Genomic DNA, 24,662 nt, shown 5'->3' with positions numbered 1-24,662 from the left:
AGTTGCTGGTGCTGGCTGTTATCTGTTGTTTAATCTCCAGCACACGTTTTGTAGTTCTATTTTTAACTATTTGTTTGGGTTTGAAGTATTCTGGTCTCTGGCGTGCTGGTGTGTTGATTCCTTTTAGCTTGCTCTGTACCAGATAGTCTTTAAGATAGTCTGGGGAGGCACTGGGGAGACACTGGGGAGGAACTGGGGAGACACTGGGGAGGCACTGGGGAGACACTGGGGAGGCACTGGGGAGACACTGGGGAGGCACTGGGGAGACACTGGGGGGACACTGGGGAGGCCCTGGGCAGACATTGGGGAGGTACTGTGGAGGCACTGGGGGGACACTGGGGAGACACTGGGGAGGCACTATGGAGGCACTGGGGGGACACTGGGGAGACACTGGGGAGGCACTTGGGGGGCACTGGGGAGACACTGGGGAGGCACTTGGGGGACACTGGGCACTGGGGAGACACTGGGGAGACACTGGGGAGGCACTTGGGGGACACTGGGCACTGGGGAGACACTGGGGAGGCACTATGGAGGCACTGGGGGGGGACACTGGGCACTGGGGAGACACTGGGGAGGCATTTGTGGAGGCACTGGGGAGACACTGGGGAGGCACTGGGGAGGACCTGGGCAGACATTGGGGAGGTACTGGGGGGACACTGGGGAGGTACTGGGGGAACACTGGGCAGACAGAGTTGGGACAGAGTAAAAAAATAAATAATAATAAAACTTCCCCCCCCCCCCAGACAAGAAGCCTGAGGAACTCATCTCCTGTGCCGACTGTGGCAACAGTGGTAAGTGGCGGTTATTGGGGAGGTACTGTGGAGGCACTGGGGGGACACTGGGGAGGCACCGGGGGGACACTGGGCACTGGGGAGACACTGGGAAGGTACTGGGGAGGCACTGGGGGGACACTGGGGAGGCACTGGGGGGACACTGGGCAGACACTGGGGAGGCACTGGGGAGGTACTGGGCACTGGGGAGACACTGGGGAGGCATTTGTGGTGGCACTGGGGGGACACTGGGGAGACACTGGGGAGGCACTGGGGAGACACTGGGGAGGCACTGGGGAGGACCTGGGCAGACATTGGGGAGGTACTGGGGGGACACTGGGGGGACACTGGGGAGGTACTGGGGGAACACTGGGCAGACAGAGTTGGGACGGAGTAAAAAAATAAATAATAATAAAACTCCCCCCCCCCCCCCCCCCCCCCCCCCCCCCCCCCAGACAAGAAGCCTGAGGAACTCATCTCCTGTGCCGACTGTGGCAACAGTGGTAAGTGGCGGTTATTGGGGAGGTACTGTGGAGGCACTGGGGGGACACTGGGGAGGCACCGGGGGGACACTGGGCACTGGGAAGGTACTGGGGAGGCACTGGGGGGACACTGGGCACTGGGGAGGCACTGGGGGGACACTGGGCAGACACTGGGGAGGCACTGGGGAGGCACTGGGGGGACACTGGGCACTGGGGAGACACTGTGGAGACACTGGGGAGGCACTGGGGGGACACTGGGCACTGGGGAGGCACTGGGGAGACACTGGGGAGGCACTGGGGAGACACTGGGGGGACACTGGGGAGGCCCTGGGCAGACATTGGGGAGGTACTGTGGAGGCACTGGGGGGACACTGGGGAGGCACTGGGGGGACACTGGGGAGGCACTGGGGAGACACTGGGGAGGCACTATGGAGGCACTGGGGGGACACTGGGGAGACACTGGGGAGGCACTTGGGGGACCCCCCCCCCTTCGTCGGCCTGTAGGAAGAACCGGGCCTGCACACACCCACACACACACCCCTGCCTCTCTCTCTCCTGCAAGCACGCACACACACAGTCAGGCTGTCAACATTAGCTTTAGCTTAGCAGTCATTAGCATGGTCTGGGTAGCATCAAACTTTCACAACTAACTGCTATGTTTGTCAACCAAAACTGCCAGAGTGTTGCTTTTGCCCAATGCCCACTTGAAAGACCTTATGATCTTACACATTGTGAAGCAAATTAATTAATAACGAGCCCAACGGAGTTACGGAGACATTCAGCGACGACTGCTCACTGCTAAATTGCCCAGTGCCCACACTAACTCCAGTCTCCGGAGTCAGGCTGACGGACTGAGTGGGAATGAGAGAGAGAGGGGGGGGGGGGTGAGAGAGGCGGGGCTATTGGAATCTCATGTGTTTATCAACCGTTCTGTCAAACTTCACCGTTTTTTTTACCCCCCCCCCCCCCCCCCCCCGCCCCTTTTTGAGAAGATTATTCCGCGTACCACCTGGGGGGGCTCAAGTACCACCGGTGGTACGCGTACCACAGGTTGAGAACCACTGGTCTACACTACAGTAATGTATGCACTATATCAAGGTTAGAGGTAGCAGTATCTTGTAGCATCACGTGTGTGTGCACGCACGCACACACGTATATATTTTGTTATTGGATAGACTGTCCTCGGGCTATGGGATGGAAACTATACTGTCTGGGAGATGGGAACTAGAAGCTTTGCTCATATTATAATATTTAATATAATGTTTAATTTGCTCATATTATAATAATGTAAACATAACTCGTATCCTAATTGTGTAAACATAACACATTGTGCCTGCCTGCGTTCATCAATGGTCTGAGAGTGACAGTGTTCCACTTGATTCAACTTGAAGAGATACTGAAGTGCATTTATATCTATCTAAATAACAGTGATCAAAGCTACTGAAGCAACAAATTAAAGAATGGTTTGATCTTTATTTACACAATCGTGCGGTTTGTTGTGTATGGGTGCTGGAGAATGCATGTCAAAAAGCTCAATTCATAACAGAGAAATGCAACGTCCAATATATGACATGTAGGATGGAGGAGGAAAGCAGGCAGAATGTGGATATGGGAATGAGAATGGAATCGGACCTAACCTGCTCGATTTCTCCGGACTCCTCTAATCCTTACCTCCTCACTTGACTAAATGTGAAAGTTAGAGTATTGGAATTTGGCTTATATAAATAAACAGTGGGTAAAGGTAGCTGAAGGGGCAACATCTTTGACTCGAGCAACAAGGCAGCTGCGTTTGCCCATTATCGCAGCAACTGAGTTGCAGAGTTGGTACATATGTAGCCCTATAAAGTTTACCAACTGGAGTCCCTCTGCCAAGATGTAGCAAAAGTTCTCTCTTCCAGTTTTTCACAAATCATTGCGTCCTCAACTATGTTACTCAAGTTGACTTGCACAGTTGTAGGGCAAACGCACCATTTTTGTTGTTTTTGCCAAGACAGAAGGAACTTTCGCTATATTCCCTGCAGCCTCTGAGTCCTTACCTAATCTCCTCATTTTTTAATCATGCATGCTAACTGAATTGTAAAACTGATTGTGTGTGTGGCTTTTTTGTAATTTGATATGAAGTCAGAAATGTGCCCACAGTGCTTTGTCTAGGATGGTAGTTGAAATGTGCCCACAGTGCTTTGTCTAGGATGGTAGTTGAAATGTGCCCACAGTGCTTTGTCTAGGATGGTAGTTGAAATGTGCCCACAGTGCTTTGTCTAGGATGGTAGTTGAAATGTGCCCACAGTGCTTTGTCTAGGATGGTAGTTGAAATGTGCCCACACCCCACAGTGCTTTGTCTAGGATGGTAGTTGAAATGTGCCCACAGTGCTTTGTCTAGGATGGTAGTTGTCTCTTCATCAACACAGTGCTTTGTCTAGGATGGTAGTTGTCTCTTCATCAACTATCGCTGCAGGGAAAACAGGTTGTCCCTTGCATAATTATGCCACATAATTATGAGAACAAGAAAAATGCCAGAGTCTTATTCTCTACCATTGAACGACTTTTAAACCCCCCCCAGTCCTACAAGCAGTCGTTCCCGGCCTCTAAAGCTAAGTGTAATGAGTTTGCATGCTTTTTTGATAACAAAATTTGTAACATTAGAGCTGATATTATGAATGGTGCTGCTGCTAGCTCAAGCCCTCTAACAGCAGCTAATGGTGCCAGGGTTGATCTCTCCAGGGGGAGCCTATTGTCTTTCTGTACAATTGATGAAGACAAACTCCGAAAAACCATATCTCAGATGACATCATCCTCCTGTTCATTGGACACAATTCCCACCACCTTTCTCAAAGAGGTTTTAGACAGTGTGATTGGAGATATCCTAAAAATTGTAAACAGCTCTCTACAATCAGGCGTCTTTCCAGACTCACTGAAGACGGCTGTAGTTAGGCCCTTACTCAAGAAACACAATCTTGATCCCTCTGTGCTGGGTAACTACCGACCCATTTCTAATCTGCCCTTTCTGGGCAAGGTTTTAGAAAAATGCATCTTTCATCAATTGGATGTGTTTCTACAGAACAACAATGTGCATAACAAATTCCAATCTGGCTTTAGGAAAGGCCACAGCACAGAAACAGCACTTGTAAAAGTAATGAATGATCTTAGGGTGTCTGCTGACAAGAAACATGTTTCCGTTCTTTTACTTCTAGATCTAACGGCTGCATTTGACACGATTGACCATTCAATTTTAATACAGCGTCTGGAGCACTGGGTAGGCCTGTCTGGCACGGCCCTGTCCTGGTTTTCCTCCTACCTAACAAACAGAAGCTATTTTGTCAATCTAGCTGAGTTTGACTCAGACAAACACAACATCAGTTCTGGTATTCCACTGGGCTCAATTCTTGGTCCTCTGTTATTCTCCCTGTACATACTGCCATTGGGAGAACTCATTACCAATCACGGAGTCAATTTTCATTTCTATGCTGATGATACCCAACTATATCTTTCTGTAGATCCAGATGATCTCTGTGCCTTAGGCCCGCTGTTGACCTGTCTGTCTAGCATTAAATGCTGGATGAGTGAGAACCTTCTCAAGCTAAATGAGGATAAGACAGAAGTTCTCATAATCGGTTCTAGTGAGCAGAAAGAATCGATAAAAAGCAGACTTGGCAACCTGACTGTAGAAAGTAACAGTACAGTAAAGAACTTGGGGATCACTATTGATTCTGAACTGAATTTTAATTCACACATTAATCATGTTACCAAGATTGCCTTTTTTCATCTTAGAAATATTGCACGAATCAGAGCCTATTTGTCACTGGACGATGCAAAAACGCTAATCCACGCCTTTGTTTTTTCTCGGCTTGATTACTGCAATGCACTTTTTTCTGGATTGCCTAAGAAATCAACTGACAGATTACAACTTGTCCAAAATGCAGCAGCCAGAGTCTTAACTAGAACTAAGATGAGAGAACATATTACTCCAGTCTTGGCCTCATTGCACTGGCTTCCGGTTGTTTTTAGGATTGATTTTAAAATTCTTTTACTTGTTTATAAAGCTCTCAATGGTCTCGCACCTTCCTACCTACATGACTGCCTGCCGAAATATGTCCCAAACCGCCCCCTAAGGTCTTCCACTGCTGGCCTGCTCGCTTTGCCTAAAAAAATGGCAACTAAAAAATACGGGGAAGCAGCTTTTTGCTTCTACGGGCCGACGGCGTGGAACAAACTCCCACTGTACCTTCGACAGGCAGCCTCTGTAGACATTTTTAAAGCTCAGCTCAAGACCCACTTTTACACCCTTGCTTTTAATTGATTTATCTGTCTTTTTAAAAAAAATGTTGGTCATGTCATCACTGTATTGTTTATGCCCTGCTTTTCTTTTCTTTTTTGTGTAAAGCACTTTGAGCTGCATTTCATGTCATGAAAGGTGCTATACAAAAAGTTTTATTATTATTATTATTATTATTATTATTACATTGTTCAGTCAGAGATGTCCATTTAGTTTGATGGTTGTAATGGTGGCTCTGTTATGCTGTGGGGGCATGAATCCACTTGTCCCCTTAGAGGGAATGGTCGCTGCAAATCAATGCAAAGTCACTCTGAGCCATCACCTTTATCCTGTGATGAAACTACCTTCCACAGGGCACGAGGGGTCACTGAACGGTTGAGTACTCTGAAAATGATGTCATGATGCTACGTTATAAGATGTTATGATGCTATAAACATCGCAATTACCAGATCTCAACCCAATGGTGGAGATGTTGGACCAACATGTTAGACAGTGCTCTCCACCACCATCATCAAAACCAAATGAGGGAATATATTTTGTTAGAATGGTGTTCCATCACTTCATTAGAGTTCCAGTCAATCTATGCCAAGGAGCATTGAAACGCTTCTGGCGGCTCATGATGGCCCAACACCTAACATATATTCTATATATGTACACGTGTGTACGCCCAGATGCATGTGCCTAGGTACAGTATGTGAGTCTTATCTTGTACATTTGTGTCCTCTGCAGGTCACCCGTCCTGCCTCAAGTTCTCCCCTGAGCTCACAGTGCGAGTCAAGGCTCTGTGGTGGCAGTGTATCGAATGCAAGACCTGCAGCAACTGTCAGGATCAGGGCAAGAATGCGGTGAGTCAGAGACATCTATTCTCTTTAACACTGCCAGGTATTCATTCATTCTTCCGCCACTGCCGCATGTTTTTTCAGTGAAGACCCTTATTTGGAAGGCCTACAGGTCTCGATGTGAATCGGAAGTAAACAAACGCTGTGTAGAGTGGCGGGCGAGTGTCTTTTCTTTCACCCGGAAATTATTTTGTAACCGCGATCATTGGTTTCTCAGTTTGAGCCGTGAATACTGAATATACTGTAACTGGTTTTGACCAAAAAACGCAATCTGGGAAAAGAATCCGAGATCAATGCATTTTCTGTAATTCTGTTTTCATTGAGGCCGATGGAGACAGAGTTTTCACTTCTGGTTAATTTCCGGTTTATCGGTCTCCTAGCAACAGCAGAGATGCAGTAGTAACTGAAATCCAGGGTCTGAGTTGGAAATATGAACCGATCTAACTAATGATTAGCCTGGTATCCAGCCTGCTTCGCTACGTTCGGCGGATTTTTTTTTCTCTCTTCGCTTATCAGTCTGGAAAGCCTCCTATCTCCAAGGGAGGCGGGACATGCCAAAAGCTTCGAAACCTAACGTGGCTTCTGATTGGTCTGTGGTGCGGGGCGGGACAAAGCACCAGTGAGACGTCATAGCAAAGCGCAGCTACTGCGCTGAAAAGCATGGAGGGTGGCGCTGGCTGATGACGTAGGTTGCCTAACGCTACTCTCATTCGTTGGAACAACATCCAATCAGCAACGACGTTGACTACGTAACATATGTAGTTCTAGTGTAGTTCTGCAAAACCTCCCAATGGGAGGCTTTCCAGACTGATAAGCGAAGAGAGAAAAAAAAATCCGCCGAACGTAGCGAAGCAGGCTGGATACCAGGCTAACTAATGATATGGCTCATAAGCTAAATAAAACAAAAGTCTCTTTGTAATTGTAGACAACGAGTAACACCTGCTTCCCTGCGCAGTACTCACTCTGTACATAGAGACCAATGTTATTTTTCCAGCTCTGAGGACGGCTTGTTTTGATGAAAAGTAGGTTGTAGCTCGTTGTCTACATTAGGCCTAGCTTACTATGGTAGAACAGATGTTTTGTTTGTGTTTTGGGAGACTGCATGTCAAGCAATACAATGTATCCGTCATGTTCTGTGGAAGGAAGTAAAATCCCTCACACTATTTAAGTGGGAGTAGCTAATGTGTGCGTCTTCCCCCAAAATCAAACAGACTATTTACCTTCATGTGTAAACGCATGAAAAACAGACATTCTCCTGTTGCATGCTATACGTGTGAAAGCCCAACATCGGAAAGTGTCTCGACCTGATTCCCTGGACATTTTACAGTTAAAATGAGAAAGAAGCTACTTTATTTGCCATGTGCTGTACAGTGGTTTGTCTGTTATGCTGGTGCAAGGATACAAGTGCCAACACTTATCACTGTCTTCAAGAAACTAAATGAAAGTGGGGGCACAGTCGATATCACTGTCGCCTCACAGCTAGAAGGTCCTGGGTTTGATTCCCGCTGGGGAAGCTGTGGGCACGGGGGGCGTGTTTTCTCTTCTGTGTCATCGGTACCCATACCCGAGTTGGGGTTGTCGAAAGGGCCTTTCTGTGTGGAGTTTGCATGTTCTCCCGTGTCCCCTAGAGTAGGTACCCTCACTGGTTGGAAATAACGTGTTCCTTCCACGCGCTACGTCCTACCGGGGGGAAACCCCCCCCCCCCCCCCCCTGTCAGGTGATAAGAAGCAGCTTGGACTCATGCATTGAAGGAAGCATGAGGTCAGTCCGTTGCTCTCCCCAGGTTGGCAGAGGGAGTGTAGAGGCCAGGATTTCATTAGATAATTGACACTGGGTGAAAAAATGGGTTACAAAATTGTGGGATAACAATGTAGGGGAAAACTAAATGAAAGCTCAACAAGACATCTTTTTTTTTAGCTAATGGGTTAATACATCAATAATAAAATGTCAACATTTGACAGACTTTCCATTTGAAAATGGCATGACCTAATGGAAGATGGTGATAATGGCCCCAGTGGGTTCATTGGGCTATTTTAGTTAGCTCTGGCATTTGCCTCTTTTGTCTGACATGAAAAACTGGGAAAGCTTAATGGACATTCAGACATCTGTCCTGAGCTTTTTCCCTTTGATTTTGCCACATAGATTCCATCTCATCTCTTTCATAATCAGAAATTTCAGATAGGATTTGATTATATGTCTTGTTACATCACATTGTTTGAGTTGGTGTATTTCTCCTGCACAGGAGAACATGTTGTTCTGCGACTCCTGTGACCGGGGCTTCCACATGGAGTGTTGTGACCCCCCTCTCACGCGAATGCCAAAAGGTAAGATCTTTTTCTGTGGCCTGCCACTTTAATCTAAGGTAAACAAACATTATTATTATTCCTTCCCACCAGGTGGAGATCTTGCCATCGGTTGTGTCTGTGTGTCTGTCCACTACTTTGTCAACGACAAATATGTAATTTGATTTACCTAATAATCGCAGAGCAATCATCCCTCCAGGCTATTAGACCGGGCACTTGATCATTTCAGATATGCACAATGGGCGGTACAACAACAAATTGTACAACTCTGTTGTACAATTTGTTATAATTATAACAGATCATACTTATTGGAGTACATGCCTTTCTCTTCCACACAGAGCTTCACACTGAGCCTACTGACAGTCTGACACACACACACACACACACACGGTACGAGAGCGAGAGTGTTTTAAATCACCAAACCACAACGTCTATTGAGTCAATACCACTGTGCCAGTGCATTTTCTGTTTTTAAGAAAGATACAAATTATGTTTACGTCACAACTCGTCTTAAGTCATGTTTGATTCACATTTCCAATATTCACGCCTTGATCATCTGACATGTGTTCAAGAGGCTCTTATGTAGTATGTAATCTTGTGTAGGTCATATATCTGTCCACAGATCAAAGCACTAGGTTTGTCTATATTTTCCAATTTGTCAGAGAGGTGCAATTTTGATATGTGTTGGAAAGTATTATTATTGTTAGAGTATGCCTCCTGGTGGAGATTTACATTAAACTGAGCACACTTGACTTTCTAGTCATTTCTTAAATTAGGATGGACAATCGGAGAACTCTGCCTAATGCCGAAATCAATAATCACGTGTGTGTGTGTGTGTGTGTGTGTGTGTGTGTGTGTGTGTGTGTGTGTGTGTGTGTGTGTGTGTGTGTGTGTGTGTGTGTGTGTGTGTGTGTGTGTGTGTGTGTGTGTGTGTGTGTGTGTGTGTGTGTGTGTGTGTGTGTGTGTGTGTGTGTCCGCGTGTGTGCGTCCGTCGCTAGAACTTTAGGCTGGAACATCAAATTAGGATGGTATCAGGATTACATTTTAAAGCAATAGGCGTAGGTTTGTTTAGCACTGGTTTTCTCCACTGTTCTAGCCCATATATTGAATTTAGATTTCCACAGACGTGCAGAGATCTCTGAATATCTGGACATACAAGAATAACTCGTGTTTATCTGTCTTTTATTTAATTTGGGATAACAATTATTGCACTAATCACATTTTTGTCCTAAATGTCATTTATCTCCAGCCATTTCCCTCTATAACATAGCGGGAAAAACGATCTTGTATTTCTGGAAATGTCTGCTTTAAATTATTTTTCAAGTATTCACAAAACTAATAAAACAAAAAAAATCTATTCTAATGAAGTGCATAATACCATACCATTTTGTTCTAGTGGTACTACCCTATATGACACTATATGTCATTAGAAGCAGTGATGCACAGCTCTAATCCTCTGTCTGTCTCTGTCTCTCTCTCTCATCCCCCCCCCCCCCCCCCCCCCCTCTGTGTGTGTGTGTGTGTGTGTGTGTGTGTGTGTGTGTTCTCCCCCTCTCAGGCATGTGGATCTGTCAGATCTGCCAGCCCAGGAAAAAGGGAAGGAAGCTCTTACATGAAAAGGCAGCACAAATCAAACGCCGCTACAACGGACCACTGGGACGGCCCAAGAACAGGTAAAAGGAACTGAAGAACTGGGGCCCATCTAATGGCGTCTTCCTTCACTGTCAGCCTGGCAGACTGCTACACAGGCCAGAAGGCCACTGTCAGCCTGGCAGACTGCTACACAGGCCAGAAGGCCACTGTCAGCCTGGCAGACTGCTACACAGGCCAGAAGGCCACTGTCATCTATCTATCTATCTATCTATCTATCTATCTATCTATTAAAGGCCTCAGACTTGATAGTGAGAAGCTATTTTTGGCTCGTTGAAATTAACTGAAGTCATTTTTAACACAATAAGTCCCGGGATTCCTTCAAAATAGGAGCCCTGGGGTGCCGGGAAAACATTTACGGGAAAACATTTACTCTGAATCCCCCCCCCCCCCCCCCAAAAAAAAACAACAACTGAGAAATATTTTTCTAGCTTACCTTGCTCTCGATTCTATTGTATCGCTAAAAGCTCCAAAGCGTTCATATTTTGAACACAACACACCACACAACACACACACGCACGCTTTTGCGCCCAGCAAAAGTAGTTTGAGAGCTAGGGAGAGACAGGGCGCTGTGAGCACATTCAAGACGGTTGTATCTCGTGTTGTGTTTATAGCGAACTGAAGACGGTTGCAGTCCCAGTGGCCCAAAGGTGGCTGCCAGTCGACACCACACACACACTTGCCCCCCCTCCCCAGCTCAGGAGTGTAGGCTAATAACGGGTGCCCCGTAGGCTTGTGTTTTGATGTAATGGGTTCACCAGTAGCCGTTAGGGTTATCAGTTAGACACCCAGCAACACTATATACCTATCTATCTGTCTGTCCATCCATCCATACATTCATCTCATGTCTGTTACTACTTTTGTGCCCAACCCAACTTCCCAAGATAAACTGTAAAGAATTCCCTCCCTATCAGTAATGTGATCTATTACATCGCATTACCCACACTGAACATTTGGTGTTCATATATTCAGAACGGGTAAGGACTAGTACAGTATAATTACTATAGATATAATTTACAGCAGTAGGAAAGAAGATGAGTGAATAAGTGAAATTCAAAACCATTTATTCCTGTATCTTCTCCCCTCACTCACTCCCCCCTCCCTCCATTTCAGACCGGGTCGGCCCTTCAAAAAGCTGGGCGGGCGTGGCCGGCGGAAGCGCTCCGCCTCCCCCAATTCGTCCTCCAGCTCGTCTTGCGAGGGCTACCCCGGCGACGACCGCCTGCTGTTCTCCCTACGTGAGGACGACGACTCGGCACAGGGGGGAGGCGGTCTGCGCTTCAACAAGAAGACCAAGGGTCTGATCGACGCACTTACTAAGTTTTTTACGCCCTCGCCGGAGGGCCGCAAGGCACGCCAGGAGGTAGTGGACTACTCTCAGCAGTGCCGCATTCGCAAGAAGTCCAGCCGCAAGGGAGAGGGAGACGATCGGACAGGTGAGGGAGGAGTGAGAAATATCTGGTCTTGACGTTCAGTATTTTCTGTGTCAAGTTGTTTTTGTACATGCATGTTTGTCAAGGGACACTTGCGCTGAGGTATGAATTGGCGTTAAGAAGGGACACGGTATCGTATTAGCCTGACACAACAAGCGAGCTTAGTGAGGACGTTGTGATTTCTGTATATAGCATATTGAAATTCTATCCCACCACCAACCTTGTGTGCTTTTATTACCACAGTTTAAATGTTCAGAAATGTAGCAGTGTTTGATTTTACTCAAATGTGTTTCACTTGGTTGAGTTTTCAAGCACAGTGACACAAATAAATGGGGACAACAGGGGACAGGGGACAAGGGAGCAAAGGAAGGATGTTGGCATATTTTCTGTATCAGCCGAGCAAAGAGTAAATGGTAAATGGTAAATGGTGCATTTATATAGCGCCTTTATCCAAGGCGCTTTACATAGATTGTGCATTCCATTCACACACACATTCATACACCGATGGCGGCGGAAGCCATGCAAGGTACCAACCAGCACATCGGGAGCAATTTGGGGTTCAGTGTCTTGCCCAAGGACACTTCGACATGTAGACAGGAGGAGCCGGGATTCGAACCGCCGACCCATGGATCATTGGACGACCTGCTCTACCTCCTGAGCCACAGCCACAGAGTGTCTTATCTACTTGGCAATATGCTAGACCCCTTGGAGATGGATTGATAAGGTGGAGCACCACACCTACTGTCACTGCTCCCAGTACTTAACACATGTCTTAGTTAACAAAGCTGTGCTACTCGTATGCTGAGTGGTGGTGACAGGATTGAGCCCAGAACCTTGCAATTCAAAGTGCTCAAAGACTGAGATACCTGGGGCAGCCTGTGAAATTCGGTATAGTTTTGTCTCACATTGTAGGCCTCAGCCTGTGTTAAATCCAGCTTTTCTTTCTACAGACAATCAGGATGGCAGCGACTGGCGTGACGATGACGACAAATTGCCGGGTCATGAAAACCTGATGGAGAAAGACATTGAACTGTTCAGACACATCCAGGAGCTGGCACTACAGGTATGCACTTTAAAGATTACAGCAGAAAGATTCGCACACTAAATCTCCCATTACGAGTATTTTATTTAATGCAATATCACGTTTAGAGCAACAAGCCGTTCTTCAGACTTCTGAGGTTTTGTTATCCATCTGGATTATGCATATGCTATGCACTGTATAGTATATATACAGCATATATACAGCATCATACACATGACAGAGTACAGCTTGTGGAAATGGACCGGTGAGTCTACATTTCTGGGTATTTAATGTACAGGTCTGTATTCGAGTGTCTGTGTTAGAGTTTTATTATTATTAAGTGCCAAGGCATAATGCTGCACACACTAGCATGTGGTGCTGGTGTGCATCCTACCAACAGACAGACGGCCAGCCGATGCTGAGAGTTTCCCTTCAGCACAGAGCGTACAACTAATAATAACCCTGCTGGCACTATCACGCTACTGGGACGTGTGTGTCTGTGTGAGAGAGTCGGTGTGCTTGCATATTTGGTGCAGTTCTTTATGTGCCTTGTTGTGTGTGTGTGTGTGTGTGTGTGTGTGTGTGTGTGTGTGTGTGTGTGTGTGTGTGTGTGTGTGTGTGTGTGTGTGTGTGTGTGTGTGTGTGTGTGTGTGTGTGTGTGTGTGTGTGTGTGTGTGTGTGTGTGTGTGTACCCAATGCTTTACGTTGTCCACCGTAAAAGTAATTGGTCTTGACTAAGGTTGGGCGATATGCCAATTTTTTTCATTCGTCCATCGTCTGTCCAAAAATCACCGATTGGACGATATATTCGTGTTATAAAAGTAAAGTGAGAACAGCTCACTGCGGGTCGCAAAAAAGCCAGATCTACAAGCTCTCAAGGCGTTGTGTCCTGCCTGTTTTTGCAGTGCCGTTCGCTACGCATTGAGAGCTTGTAGATCTGTCTGTTTTTGCAGCGTAACAAAACAAGAAATAAATTCCAGGCGGAGATGAAGTGAAGTTGAACAGACAAGCAGCAGCAAGCTAAGCTAACATCACCAACATGGCTGGTGACAGTGTTTTTAGCTTAGCTTGTTGCAATGCTAACACGTTGTCACTCACTCCTCGTCTTTTCCTTTTCTTTCTTTTTTTATATAAAATCCCCCCCATAAATCGCCTAATAACAATATTCGGCGATAAACTCATCCAAATCACGATTGCCGATATATTCGTATCATCACCCAACCCTGGTCTTGACCCATCTTTTTCTCTGTCTCTCTCTGTCGCTTCCACCTTACAGAAGGTCGGGGTGACGGGCCCCCCAGACCCCCAGATGCGCTGTCCGTCTGTTATCGAGTTTGGCAAGTTTGAGATCCAGACTTGGTACTCATCTCCGTACCCACAAGAGTACAGCCGGTGAGCCCCCACACACACATACATGCAAACATCATTGGTATATTATACCAATTTCAAAGATTTTGAACCCAATACAATGAGAATAAAGCCCTAACCACACCAAAGGGTCACCATGCAACTCCTTGGGTCCAAACGGTTGCAAGGAGTTAACGCTAAAACCGCCTCGACTCTTTGGTGTGGTTTGGGCCATTGAATTCCATGCGTTGAATCACTAGGGTCATATCACACAACGCTAAAACCGATTTGACCCTTTGATGTGGTTAGGGCTTAAGGCCACTGATCACTGTGTACACTGTGTGAGCCTAGATACAAGCAGCAATGGAAGTCAAAACAAATATAGAAGGCAAAAGAATGACATGCATGTAACATTTTACATACGTATATATTACAGTACATGTACAGTATGATTATGTGCAAATATACAGGCTGTATCTAAAACGAATATAGATTGCTCAGCAGTCTATGGCTGGTTCAGTTGTCCTACTACTCTATTCCACCAGCCACTGTGTCAGGTATTTGTGTGAAATGCCTGCCAGTACAGCCGATGTTTAAAAAGGAAGTTAGGTTACCTGTCCACTGGGAAGCTCTTTTTTGAGCACTGGCTTCTTTTGCTGAGTTTTTCAATTATATCCTCTTCCTCGTACCCTCCGCTGTCCTCCTCTTCTATACTCTCTCACTCTGCTTTGTCTCTCCCAATCTCCATCCCAGGCTCCCTAAGCTCTACCTGTGTGAGTTCTGCCTGCGCTACATGAAGAGCCGTAGCATCCTCTACCAGCACATGAGGAAGTGCTGCTGGTTCCACCCGCCGGCCAACGAGATCTACAGGAAGGAAGAAGTCTCTGTGTTTGAGGTGAGACTTGGGTGGGCGGGAGCAACGGGACAGAGACGCACCACACAGCAGAGGGGGCGGGAGCAGGGTAGAATGGGACGCAGGTAAACGGAAAGGTGGAGGGAGGAAATTGTGTGGAGTAAGAAAAGAAAAGAAAGTCAAGTGTTTAGGAACAAGGGCAAAACAAGGGCAAAAGAGTGAGTGATCAAAGACAGAGTAGGATTTGTAATTCAATATCAAATTACACCTCAAATAATTAAAATACATCCTCAAATGGGATTTTAAAAAAAAGAATTCCTAATAACCCATTAAGCTGAATAGGCCTGCTTATTTACAATGGGGTCATGTTTAAAGTGTACACTTTAAACATGACCCCATTGTAATAGGGATAATATCAGAAATGTAAGATAACCACCTGGGCATAAAACACTTTCACATCAGAAATGCCAGACAATTATACATAAATAAAAATAAAAATCTATGCTAATATTGTACTCTAGTAGAAATGAAAGGAACTCGACATTATCCTCCAACGTAAGTAAGCACAGGCTGGAAGGTTCCCCCTGTCCAACATGAGATCTAGGGCCAAGTTTACTTGAATAAATCTTACCATTTTGATATGCTTCATCTGGAGATTTTCCTTTAGGCTTCTATAGAGCCTGGAGTTCCAGGCAGGAAGTGGTTTGTCAAAGTCAGACAATGGATTAGGCAGAACAAAGCATTTTTCATCTGTCAAGAGTCAAGCTCTTTCCTTGTCACTACAAAACCCTTAGCCTTGCATTTAATCTCTGAATAACACTTTTAACAATACTAACATGAGACAAACTGATCTAAAACTATGCCAATCTACTTTACACTTATATTTCATAATTTGTCCCTTTTTATTATTTTTGCGACCGAAGGTCACATGAAATTGTGCATTTCCCGTCAGTGTGTTGGTTTCGTGACATCCTGGCTGTGACATCATCAGGGATGGAGATGTGGAGACCCTGATGTCATAGTAAATGCGACCTGCTGTCGCAGTTAAGCCCATATATGGAGATCCCTGATGTCATCAATATTGGCCAGCAACTCTACAGCTGACCTCAAACCCTTATATCTCCATATGTGGATATGCCAAATATTGAGTCTATGCAGATGTCAGAATGATGTCAGAGCAGGCCAGCTCCACAACATATGGACACTGTGCCGGGGCCCTGTCCAGAGCCCAAGCAGAGGCCTTTTTGTGGCGGTTCTGGACAACCTTGGGTTCGACCGACTCGAGTATTAGAGGAGAGAAAGATGGAGGACTGAGTTAGAGGAAAGGAAGAATGTTTGAGAGAAGAAAGACAGAAAGACGGGCTGGGCGGCAGGCAGTCGAGGCCTAGCCCTCAAACCACAGGTCTGCTGCAGCCACCGCCCCTCTCGTCACAGGTCTGCTGCAGCCACCGCCCCTCTCGTCACAGGTCTGCTGCAGCCACCGCCCCTCTCGTCACAGGTCTGCTGCAGCCACCGCCCCTCTCGTCCACATCCTCCTCCAGAGGTGTCATTTACTCCTCCCCACCCTGAAATCAAACAGCATGACACCCAACACAGTCTACACGCCATACACAACACAGTCTACACGCCATACACAACACAGTCTACACGCCATACACAACACAGTCTACACGCCATACACAACACAGTCTACACGCCATACACAACAGGATCATCACAGTTACACAATACAGCCCAACAACCTACCACAAGTAGCACGCCTGGCTGCGACTACTGTCACACTACTAATTTCCCACTTGGGACAATGGCATTTGAATCTTCAGCTCGATTTACTGCTTAACAGGAAGCACAGTGGGTTAGGATTCTTAAACATTGCAGCCTGTGGATAACTTGCCTTGTGAATGAAGCATTTGAGCTTGTACTTGGTACCACTACCGTCGTAACCTCTCGTACAGGCACAACCATTTCAGACCACAGACGTACTGATGTGGTGTTTTGTTGTGTTGGGCTGTTCAGCAGGGACTATCAGCGATGTGTTCATTTAGGCCTTGGTTACTGCATCTTCTCTGCAGACTGTTCTCAATCAGTGCTGATGTTGAAACTGGTCCAGGAAAGGACTGGCCAGCTGCCAACCTCTATTTTTCTATTGTTCTCGCCACTGTCGTAGCTATTTTCTGTCCTTCCTCTGTGTTCTTTCTCTCCTCTCTTGTGTGTGCGCGTGCGCTCATGTGTGCGTCTCCAGAGATGTAGCTGAGATCATTGTGTTCAATGTCCCTCCTCTCCTCATCTTCTCCTTGTCCCACAGCTCTAATAGCACTTTAAAGATGTCCACTTACAGATGCCCTCGGGGAGCTTTGTGATGCTTTCCTGTCACTGTAGTTCATATTGATATCCTCCCAGTGTGTGTGCGTTCTGTCTATGCAAATTTGCATTTGTAGGCCTAGATGTTTGCGTATGCATACTTCTAGTATGTACACATGCACTTACATTTGCATTCTATTCTATTTTCCCCATAGGTGGATGGCAATGTGAGCACAATCTACTGTCAGAACCTGTGCCTACTGGCTAAGCTGTTCCTGGACCACAAGACACTGTACTATGATGTCGAGCCCTTCCTCTTCTACGTCCTCACCCAGAACGACAGCAAGGGCTGCCATCTTGTTGGATACTTCTCTAAGGTGCACACACCGTCACAGTCCCCCTACTACACACACCGTCACAGTCCCCCTACTACACACACCGTCACAGTCCCCCTACTACACACACCGTCACAGTCCCCCTACTACACACACCGTCACAGTCCCCCTACTACACACCGTCACAGTCCCCCTACTACACACACCGTCACAGTCCCCCTACTACACACACCGTCACAGTCCCCCTACTACACACACCGTCACAGTCCCCCTACTACACAAACACACCGTCACAGTCCCCCTACTACAAAAACACAAGAGATCTTCATGACATTAGCTACGACATTATGTAATATGAGAAATAGGCTTAGATTAGATGAAATGGGATAAGATTAGATGACATAAGATAGACTGTCTGTGGCAGGTAGCATCACACAGGCCAAGAGCCTTTTGCAACTTATGCTTTTGAACCAGACCCCCATCCCCTCTCTGTCTCTATCTCTACTTTCAGTCCTCAAAGTATTGCCAATAAGGCAGTAATGACTTAAAAGGACAATATCAATTTTATTGATCCCAGTGGGGAAATGGAGTTGTCACAGCAATAAGTAATAAGGTACATAATACAGTTGTAAAATAGTGGCTCATGAAAGGAAAACTGCAATAAAATGTCTAGACTGACCTGTTGTAATGAATTCTGGAGCATATTGTCCTGATGCAGGTGCTCCCATTAGCATGCCTCCTCCTGCCAAACGCAGCATCTAGTGAGCGTGTGGGGTAGTACACCTTGATCAACATTCAGCACTACAGACTGCCTCCTGTGTAACATGCACAGGATCACTGTACACCAGGGGCCCCCTACCTGGACAATGGACAATATTTTACTGGGTGGGCGATCGTGACCAGAATGTCCTAGTAAAATAACAAATTAAAAATGTATTAATTATTAACCAAGAATTGAAGAAGGTGCGCACGATATGCACATTTTCAGTGCATAAACTCCTCTAGTCCCCGGACGTCATGGTTATATATAATTATATATAATTAATATAATTTGGGGACCCCCAGAAATAATTTGTCGACCCCCGCCCCCCCCCCCCAAGTCGTCGCGACCCACAGGTTTAGATCCCCTGATCTATGCCACACTTCAATGCTGAAGTGTGTGTGTGTGTGTGTGTGTGTGTGTGTGTGTGTGTGTGTGTGTGTGTGTGTGTGTGTGTGTGTGTGTGTGTGTGTGTGTGTGTGTGTGTGTGTGTGTGTGTGTGTGTGTGTGTGTGTGTGTGTGTGTGTGTGTGTGTGTGTGTGTGTGTGTGTGTGTGCGCGCTCTCATCCGTTGGTTTCTGTGTAAAATGTGTGTCTCTCTCTGACGTCTCTGTGTGCATGTCTTCCTCTTCAGGAGAAGCACTGTCAACAGAAGTACAACGTGTCCTGCATCATGATTCTTCCCCAGTACCAGCGCAAGGGCTACGGACGCTTCCTCATTGACTTCAGTAAGGCCCTCTCAGCCTTCCTCACAGCTCAGATATACACAATGCATACCCACACAAATGCAGTCAAATATCCATCCATACACACACCCACACAACACACTCGTGAGTCGTGATGCCATCATACACACCCAGAGTGATGTGCGACTGCATGCACACAGACAGACATGCCTACGGAGTCATGCCTGTTTAATCCTGATCCCTCTACTGCAGAGATTGGGTTGTTGCCGTTGGCATTCCACTCCATAGCAAGAGATCGAAGTACACGTGGCCATTCAGATTGAAACCTGCCTGTATTGAACACTCTCTATGAAACACACTGACACATTTCCTGTTCTTTCGAGAGCAGTTGTGCTAGTTGCTCGCTTTAACGCATTCTGTACGGGAACCCCTTTTGGTGTTTTAACTATTGAAAAATAGCAGATCTACAAGCTCATAGCGCGACACCGAGTGGCGCACTACGAGCTTGTAGGTCTGCTATTTTTGAAAAATCGTGAAAATGCGGCACAAATCTTTGAATATATATTCTTTCAGAAGACTTTTTTTCCCCTTTTTTGACGTCAGGCCTAAATGGGTTAAAGCGTTTAAACAGTGCTGGCTGGCTCGGAGAGACCTATTAACTTTTTGGGAAACAAGGACAATGTTCTCACATTTCTCTTTTCCGACAACATGCATAATGAGTGAGCAAGTGGGTGCTCTGCGTTTTGCCCAAGGACTCTTTGATCTTGTGGACTGTTGTGGGCAGTCTCAGTTGCACTCAAATTCACCCATCAGCAACCATTGCAAACTTGGCAATAGGATCTGAAGCGAGGCCTGTAAAAAATTATAATTTCTCTGAACTGTGTAATCAATGCCCGGGTGAATATGCTGCCCTAGTAACATACTAGAAATGCATTGCTACGGAACCAGGTTCACATGCTTAAAGATTCACTACTGGTTGAACCTGTTTGAACATGTTTCTTTGTTGGATAAAGGAAAATTCACTTCATAATGTGTCATTTACGTCATATTGTCTCTTTATTGTTAATGGCATGTAATGTTTGTGTTGGCACCGTTTGTTTTACATCACCTAATCAACATATGTTAGACTTTAATATATTAGCGCCCCTCACTTCACACGGGTGTGATTTATTTTTATACAGCCATGTAGTGTAGTTCTACTAGTCCAACATTAAACCCTACCACCTATAGAGTTCAACAGTGACCACCCACTTTTAAAACGTCTCTGGCACAGTGCCGTAGGGAAGAATCTCCCATTAATTTACTCGATAGTATACAAGGTTTGAGATAGATCTGGTGAATCATGACCATTAAACATTTGATTCGGTTCATAAAAGGACACTGCACATATTTTAAGAATGAACTACCGGTACTTAACTATCCCATCCCATAATAAACATTTCCAATGCTTCCAATCAAATGATGGTTTAGCTTGCTCCTTTTTTACTTTAACTTTAGTGTTTATATTAACACAATGAGCGCCAGGAGCTCAGGGTGCTGGGCAGATATGGCAGCTTTTACTCTGAAAGCCCCCCCTTCCGTTCCGTACAAAAACCGGGAGGCATAATGTTTCTTGCTTACCTCGCGATGATTAATGGGGTGGTAAAATATTGCAATTGACTTTAGTGATTTTCAGCAACGATGTACAATTGTGTCTCTGAGCTGTTTAATCTAGTGTAGCATATAAACTCATGTGACTTTTGCGGGGCACTAACATTTCAATAACACAAGCTCCACCAATGAGATGCATTGTTTTACAACCATGTCACTCGTGGTAAATCTCTGCAGAAATGAATGGGATTTTTTACTTCCAGCACCACACTGTTGAGTTCCATAGCTTAGCTTTATCACACTTTTTGAGTCAAAGAAGCTCTGGATGTAACCTCCCAACCCCCTGCAGGCTATCTGCTGTCAAAGCGTGAGGGCCAGCCGGGCTCCCCGGAGAAGCCCCTGTCTGACCTAGGCCGTCTGTCCTACATGGCCTACTGGCGCAGCGTTGTCCTGGAGTGCCTCCACCATGTCCGTGACCGACAGCTCACCATCCGCCACCTCAGCAAGCTGACAGGGATCTGCCCCCAGGACATCACCGCTACGCTGCACCAGCTCAACATGCTGGAACAGCGAGGAGATCGGTTAGAGACAAAAGACTACATATGCACACTGAACATATTTATGCGTTTATCTGTACACATCTAAAACATACGCAGGCGTTGCACAGACTTTATTCCTGACTTCCCTCCCTGGTCTTCTCCAGGTTGGTAATGGTGCGGAGAGAGAAGCTGGTGGCCAACCACATGGCACGTCTCCAGGCTAGGCCCAGGGAGCTCGATGTAGACCCTGAATGTCTCCGCTGGACACCAGTCATTGTCACAAACACTGTGGTCTCTGACGCTGATGCAGATGCAGACGACGACGACGATGATGAAGAGGATGACGAGCCAGAGGAAAACAACCGCAAGGAGGTGAATGTGACTTTTTGTTTATATGTTGCTTGGTTTTCATGTAGGTGGTGATTGTGTTCTGTTTCTGACTACTGACTTGTTTGGACCTTTTTGAAACTAGCTCCTTGCCACTCGCCCTACACACTTCCACTCGGTTTGAGCATAGATATATAAATAATTGAGATGGCACCGGGATTCCCCTCCCATCCAGTGCCGTCTCTATTATTTATATATCTATTCTCAAACCAAGTGGAAGTGTGTAGGGCGAGGAGCTAGTTTCAAAAGGGGGTTTGTTTCTCTTAACACAATCTGTACATAGGACGTCTGGAAACGTCACAGGGAATCGAACTGAGGGGTACATACGACGTCTGTAGACGTCCTAGCGCATCCTCAATGATACCGGGCGAGATAAGAATATTCTGAATTTTTTCCTTTTTTAAATTTTTCAGTTCGCCTTTCGGCTACCGTATGCTACGCTCTGCACTCATGTTAGCTTACCGTTTATTTAGCTGCACGGCAGAAAGAATGACTCGTCTCTCCTAATCCAGGGCGCTCTCCGTGGTTTTGAACTGATCGATATACTAGCGCTTCATTTCTGCTCCTCAACCGTCTCTCCCGCAAAATATGAACGCTTTTTGGATCATATATCGTATAAATTAAAACGATAGCAATGTAAGCTAGCAATTTAAGCAAACTTTTTTAGCGGATTGTTTCCGGGTCGTGGGGTTCAGAGTAAAAGCGGCCATGTCTTTCTGGCACCCCAGAGCTCCTATTTTGAAGGAATCCCGGCAACGGTTGTGTTAATGTTCATCAACTTATATAGTGGTTCCGCTGTCTGCATTCATAAAAGTCAAATGTTATTGGTTTGTCACATTGGCACTGAAGAGGTTTTTGTATTTGTTGTAGCTTTGTCATATCAGAGCTTTTGACTGTTTTAGGCCTCCATTCTCCTAGATTTGGGATTGATTTTGTTAATTCTTTGTGTAAACAGATCAAACCCAGCCACAAGGTCTCTCCCCTCTCCTGGCACATGCCCCAAGAAAGGAGGCGGAAGGAAGAGGAAGAGGAGCATGAAGATGAGGAGGAAGAGGAGGAAGAAGAGGAGGAGGAGGAGGAAAGAAAGTGCTTCCCAGGCTTCCCTACTAGTCAGAGTTCCCCAGTGACTTCCTCCCTTGCCGTTGCCCGCTGCCCTGCTCCACCAACCTCCGCTCAGGAGCCGTCACGCCCTCCTCCTCCTGCCAATGGAGAGCGCCGGCCGCGGGGCCGACCGCCCAAAAACTGGCCCTGGGGAAAGGTGAAGGACGGACCACGGGTGGGGAGGCCGCCCAAGATCCGGCCTCCAGAGGTGGAGGAAGAGGAAGAGGAGGAGGAGGAGGAAGAGGAAGAGGAGGTGAACCACGATGGGAGTAACACAACGCAGCACTCCTCTACTAGCCCACCGTCCCTATTCTCCCTGGACCGACGGGTTGACTCTGCCTCCAGCGTGCGGCCAGCGGACATGGCAAGACACCCGGCCGTCACACCTCCACGCCGTGGTCGACCCCCCAGGAAAAAGAGAGTTCCTCCTAAGCCCAGACTGAGAGAGGGCCAAGTGGAGGGACTGTCCCAGCTAGCCCTAGGGGCCAGGCTCGGCGAGCAACAGCTTCAGCCTGTCAGAAAGAGCTGCTTCAGTGAGAGCAGTGATGAAGAGGATGATGACGAGGATGATGATGATGACGACGACGATGACGAGGACGACGATGAGAACGAGGAGAGAAGAGCCTGTTCCCCACCCATCCTCACCAAACCTGCCATGGGGCTAAAATGCAAGGTGAGCAGTCTGATGTACATGCTGGTGTTATTTCAGTTAAGTGGTCCAATAACAGAATATATAGGAGAGAATAGTTAGTGAATGGAAGAACTTAATAAATTCACCTTACTGCAGAATCAACACAATCATGTTGTGTATATAAGTTTGTGTATATAAGTTTCTCGCATACAAGCTGTGGCTACTGAATGGGCAAACTGTCTGCATTGTAGATCAAAGTTGACTGTGTGGTTTATCTTTTCCCCATTTCTCCAAATGTTTCAAATGTTCTCAATTGCATAGTTAGGAATGAATACTTGCTAGCTATTTGAAACTTTGCTACATCAAGTTCTGAACTGGTGGTGATAGCACAAGTTCCTGTGTCTCACTGAAGTACAGCGAGGTGATGAAGACGCAGCAAGAGACGTTACTGTAAAAGAGAATCAATGCTCGGCTGACTTTACCCTTGTTTCCCGCACCAGAAGCCCCTGAGGAAGCGTCGAATCCGCCAGCGGAGCCACCCTCACAGCAGTGTAGTAACCGAGACCATCTCTGAGACAACTGAGGTCCTGGACGAACCCTTTGTTGACTCTGATTCGGAGCGGCCCATGCCCCGCCTGGAGGAGGAAACCCCCCTGGGGCTCCACCACCACCCACTGCGACGCTATCCCCCAGCCCGGTCTGCCATGAGGCTGTCTGATCCGGCACCAAAACGGGGCCGACGCTCTAACCTCACTGAGTCAGAGGACGACGGTGAGTTGAGATATGTTTTGGGATTATTGGAAACTAGAAGAAAAAATAAAACTGGCACATCCGTTGGACAGCAGTAGATCAAGGCAGGATAAAAAAATGCACACTGAGACTTTGCAGAGCTCCCAGTCGAGGCTTTATTGATTATTATTGGTTATTATATTAAAACTACACTTAAAACGTTTTTTTCACCCTTCTAGAGCATATTTGCGGTCATAGTTAACAGTACAATCTTTAAGTCTAATTTTAATTGCATCCTGTCAAACGGAAACAACAGCAGGTAGTAACTAAATTAACCAAAAATATGACCTTCGTTTTTTAAGATCATCTTTTTATTTGGGTGCGGCCGCGGGCGTCTTTATTGTTATTAGCAAAACTGCCATCGATACTAAGCTAATTAGCGCAATTTGCGGACTGTGCTAAATCCCCTCGTGGATAGCATGCCGTTCAGTACTCCACCTCTGTAGTACTTCAACTGAATATGCATCCACTCCAGGATATACTGATTCTGAACATTAAAGTATAACTTGCGCCGTCTCATTGTCTGGCAATATCTGTAGACAGCCATGTTTCTATTTACTGCTGTGTGTTCA

The 24,662-nt window shown here is 46.4% G+C and overlaps 1 protein-coding gene across 4 annotated transcripts in view; it reads left to right on the top strand.

Moving 5' to 3' along the window:
- The window catches only part of kat6a (K(lysine) acetyltransferase 6A), a 70,328-nt gene that overhangs the window by 39,344 nt on the left and 6,322 nt on the right, over positions 1-24,662 (top strand). For 3 of the 4 annotated variants that reach the window (XM_079515491.1, XM_079515492.1, XM_079515493.1), the window contains exons 4-17: positions 1,226-1,273; positions 6,255-6,370; positions 8,608-8,689; positions 10,227-10,341; positions 11,432-11,754; positions 12,702-12,814; positions 14,049-14,164; positions 14,873-15,014; positions 17,489-17,650; positions 19,002-19,095; positions 20,993-21,224; positions 21,347-21,554; positions 22,525-23,343; positions 23,802-24,072. In XM_079515491.1, coding sequence (XP_079371617.1) covers positions 1,226-1,273; positions 6,255-6,370; positions 8,608-8,689; positions 10,227-10,341; positions 11,432-11,754; positions 12,702-12,814; positions 14,049-14,164; positions 14,873-15,014; positions 17,489-17,650; positions 19,002-19,095; positions 20,993-21,224; positions 21,347-21,554; positions 22,525-23,343; positions 23,802-24,072 — 2,841 coding nt within the window. The remainder of the gene's footprint in view (positions 1-1,225; positions 1,274-6,254; positions 6,371-8,607; positions 8,690-10,226; positions 10,342-11,431; positions 11,755-12,701; positions 12,815-14,048; positions 14,165-14,872; positions 15,015-17,488; positions 17,651-19,001; positions 19,096-20,992; positions 21,225-21,346; positions 21,555-22,524; positions 23,344-23,801; positions 24,073-24,662) is intronic. The other variant, XM_079515494.1, reaches the window with a different exon arrangement.

The sequence above is a fragment of the Electrona antarctica genome (genome assembly GCF_951216825.1).
Source record: "Electrona antarctica genome assembly, chromosome: 12".
NCBI classification, from domain to species: domain Eukaryota; kingdom Metazoa; phylum Chordata; class Actinopteri; order Myctophiformes; family Myctophidae; genus Electrona; species Electrona antarctica.
Note: the sequence above shows the minus strand (reverse complement) of the source record. Positions and strands in the feature narration are given on the sequence as shown.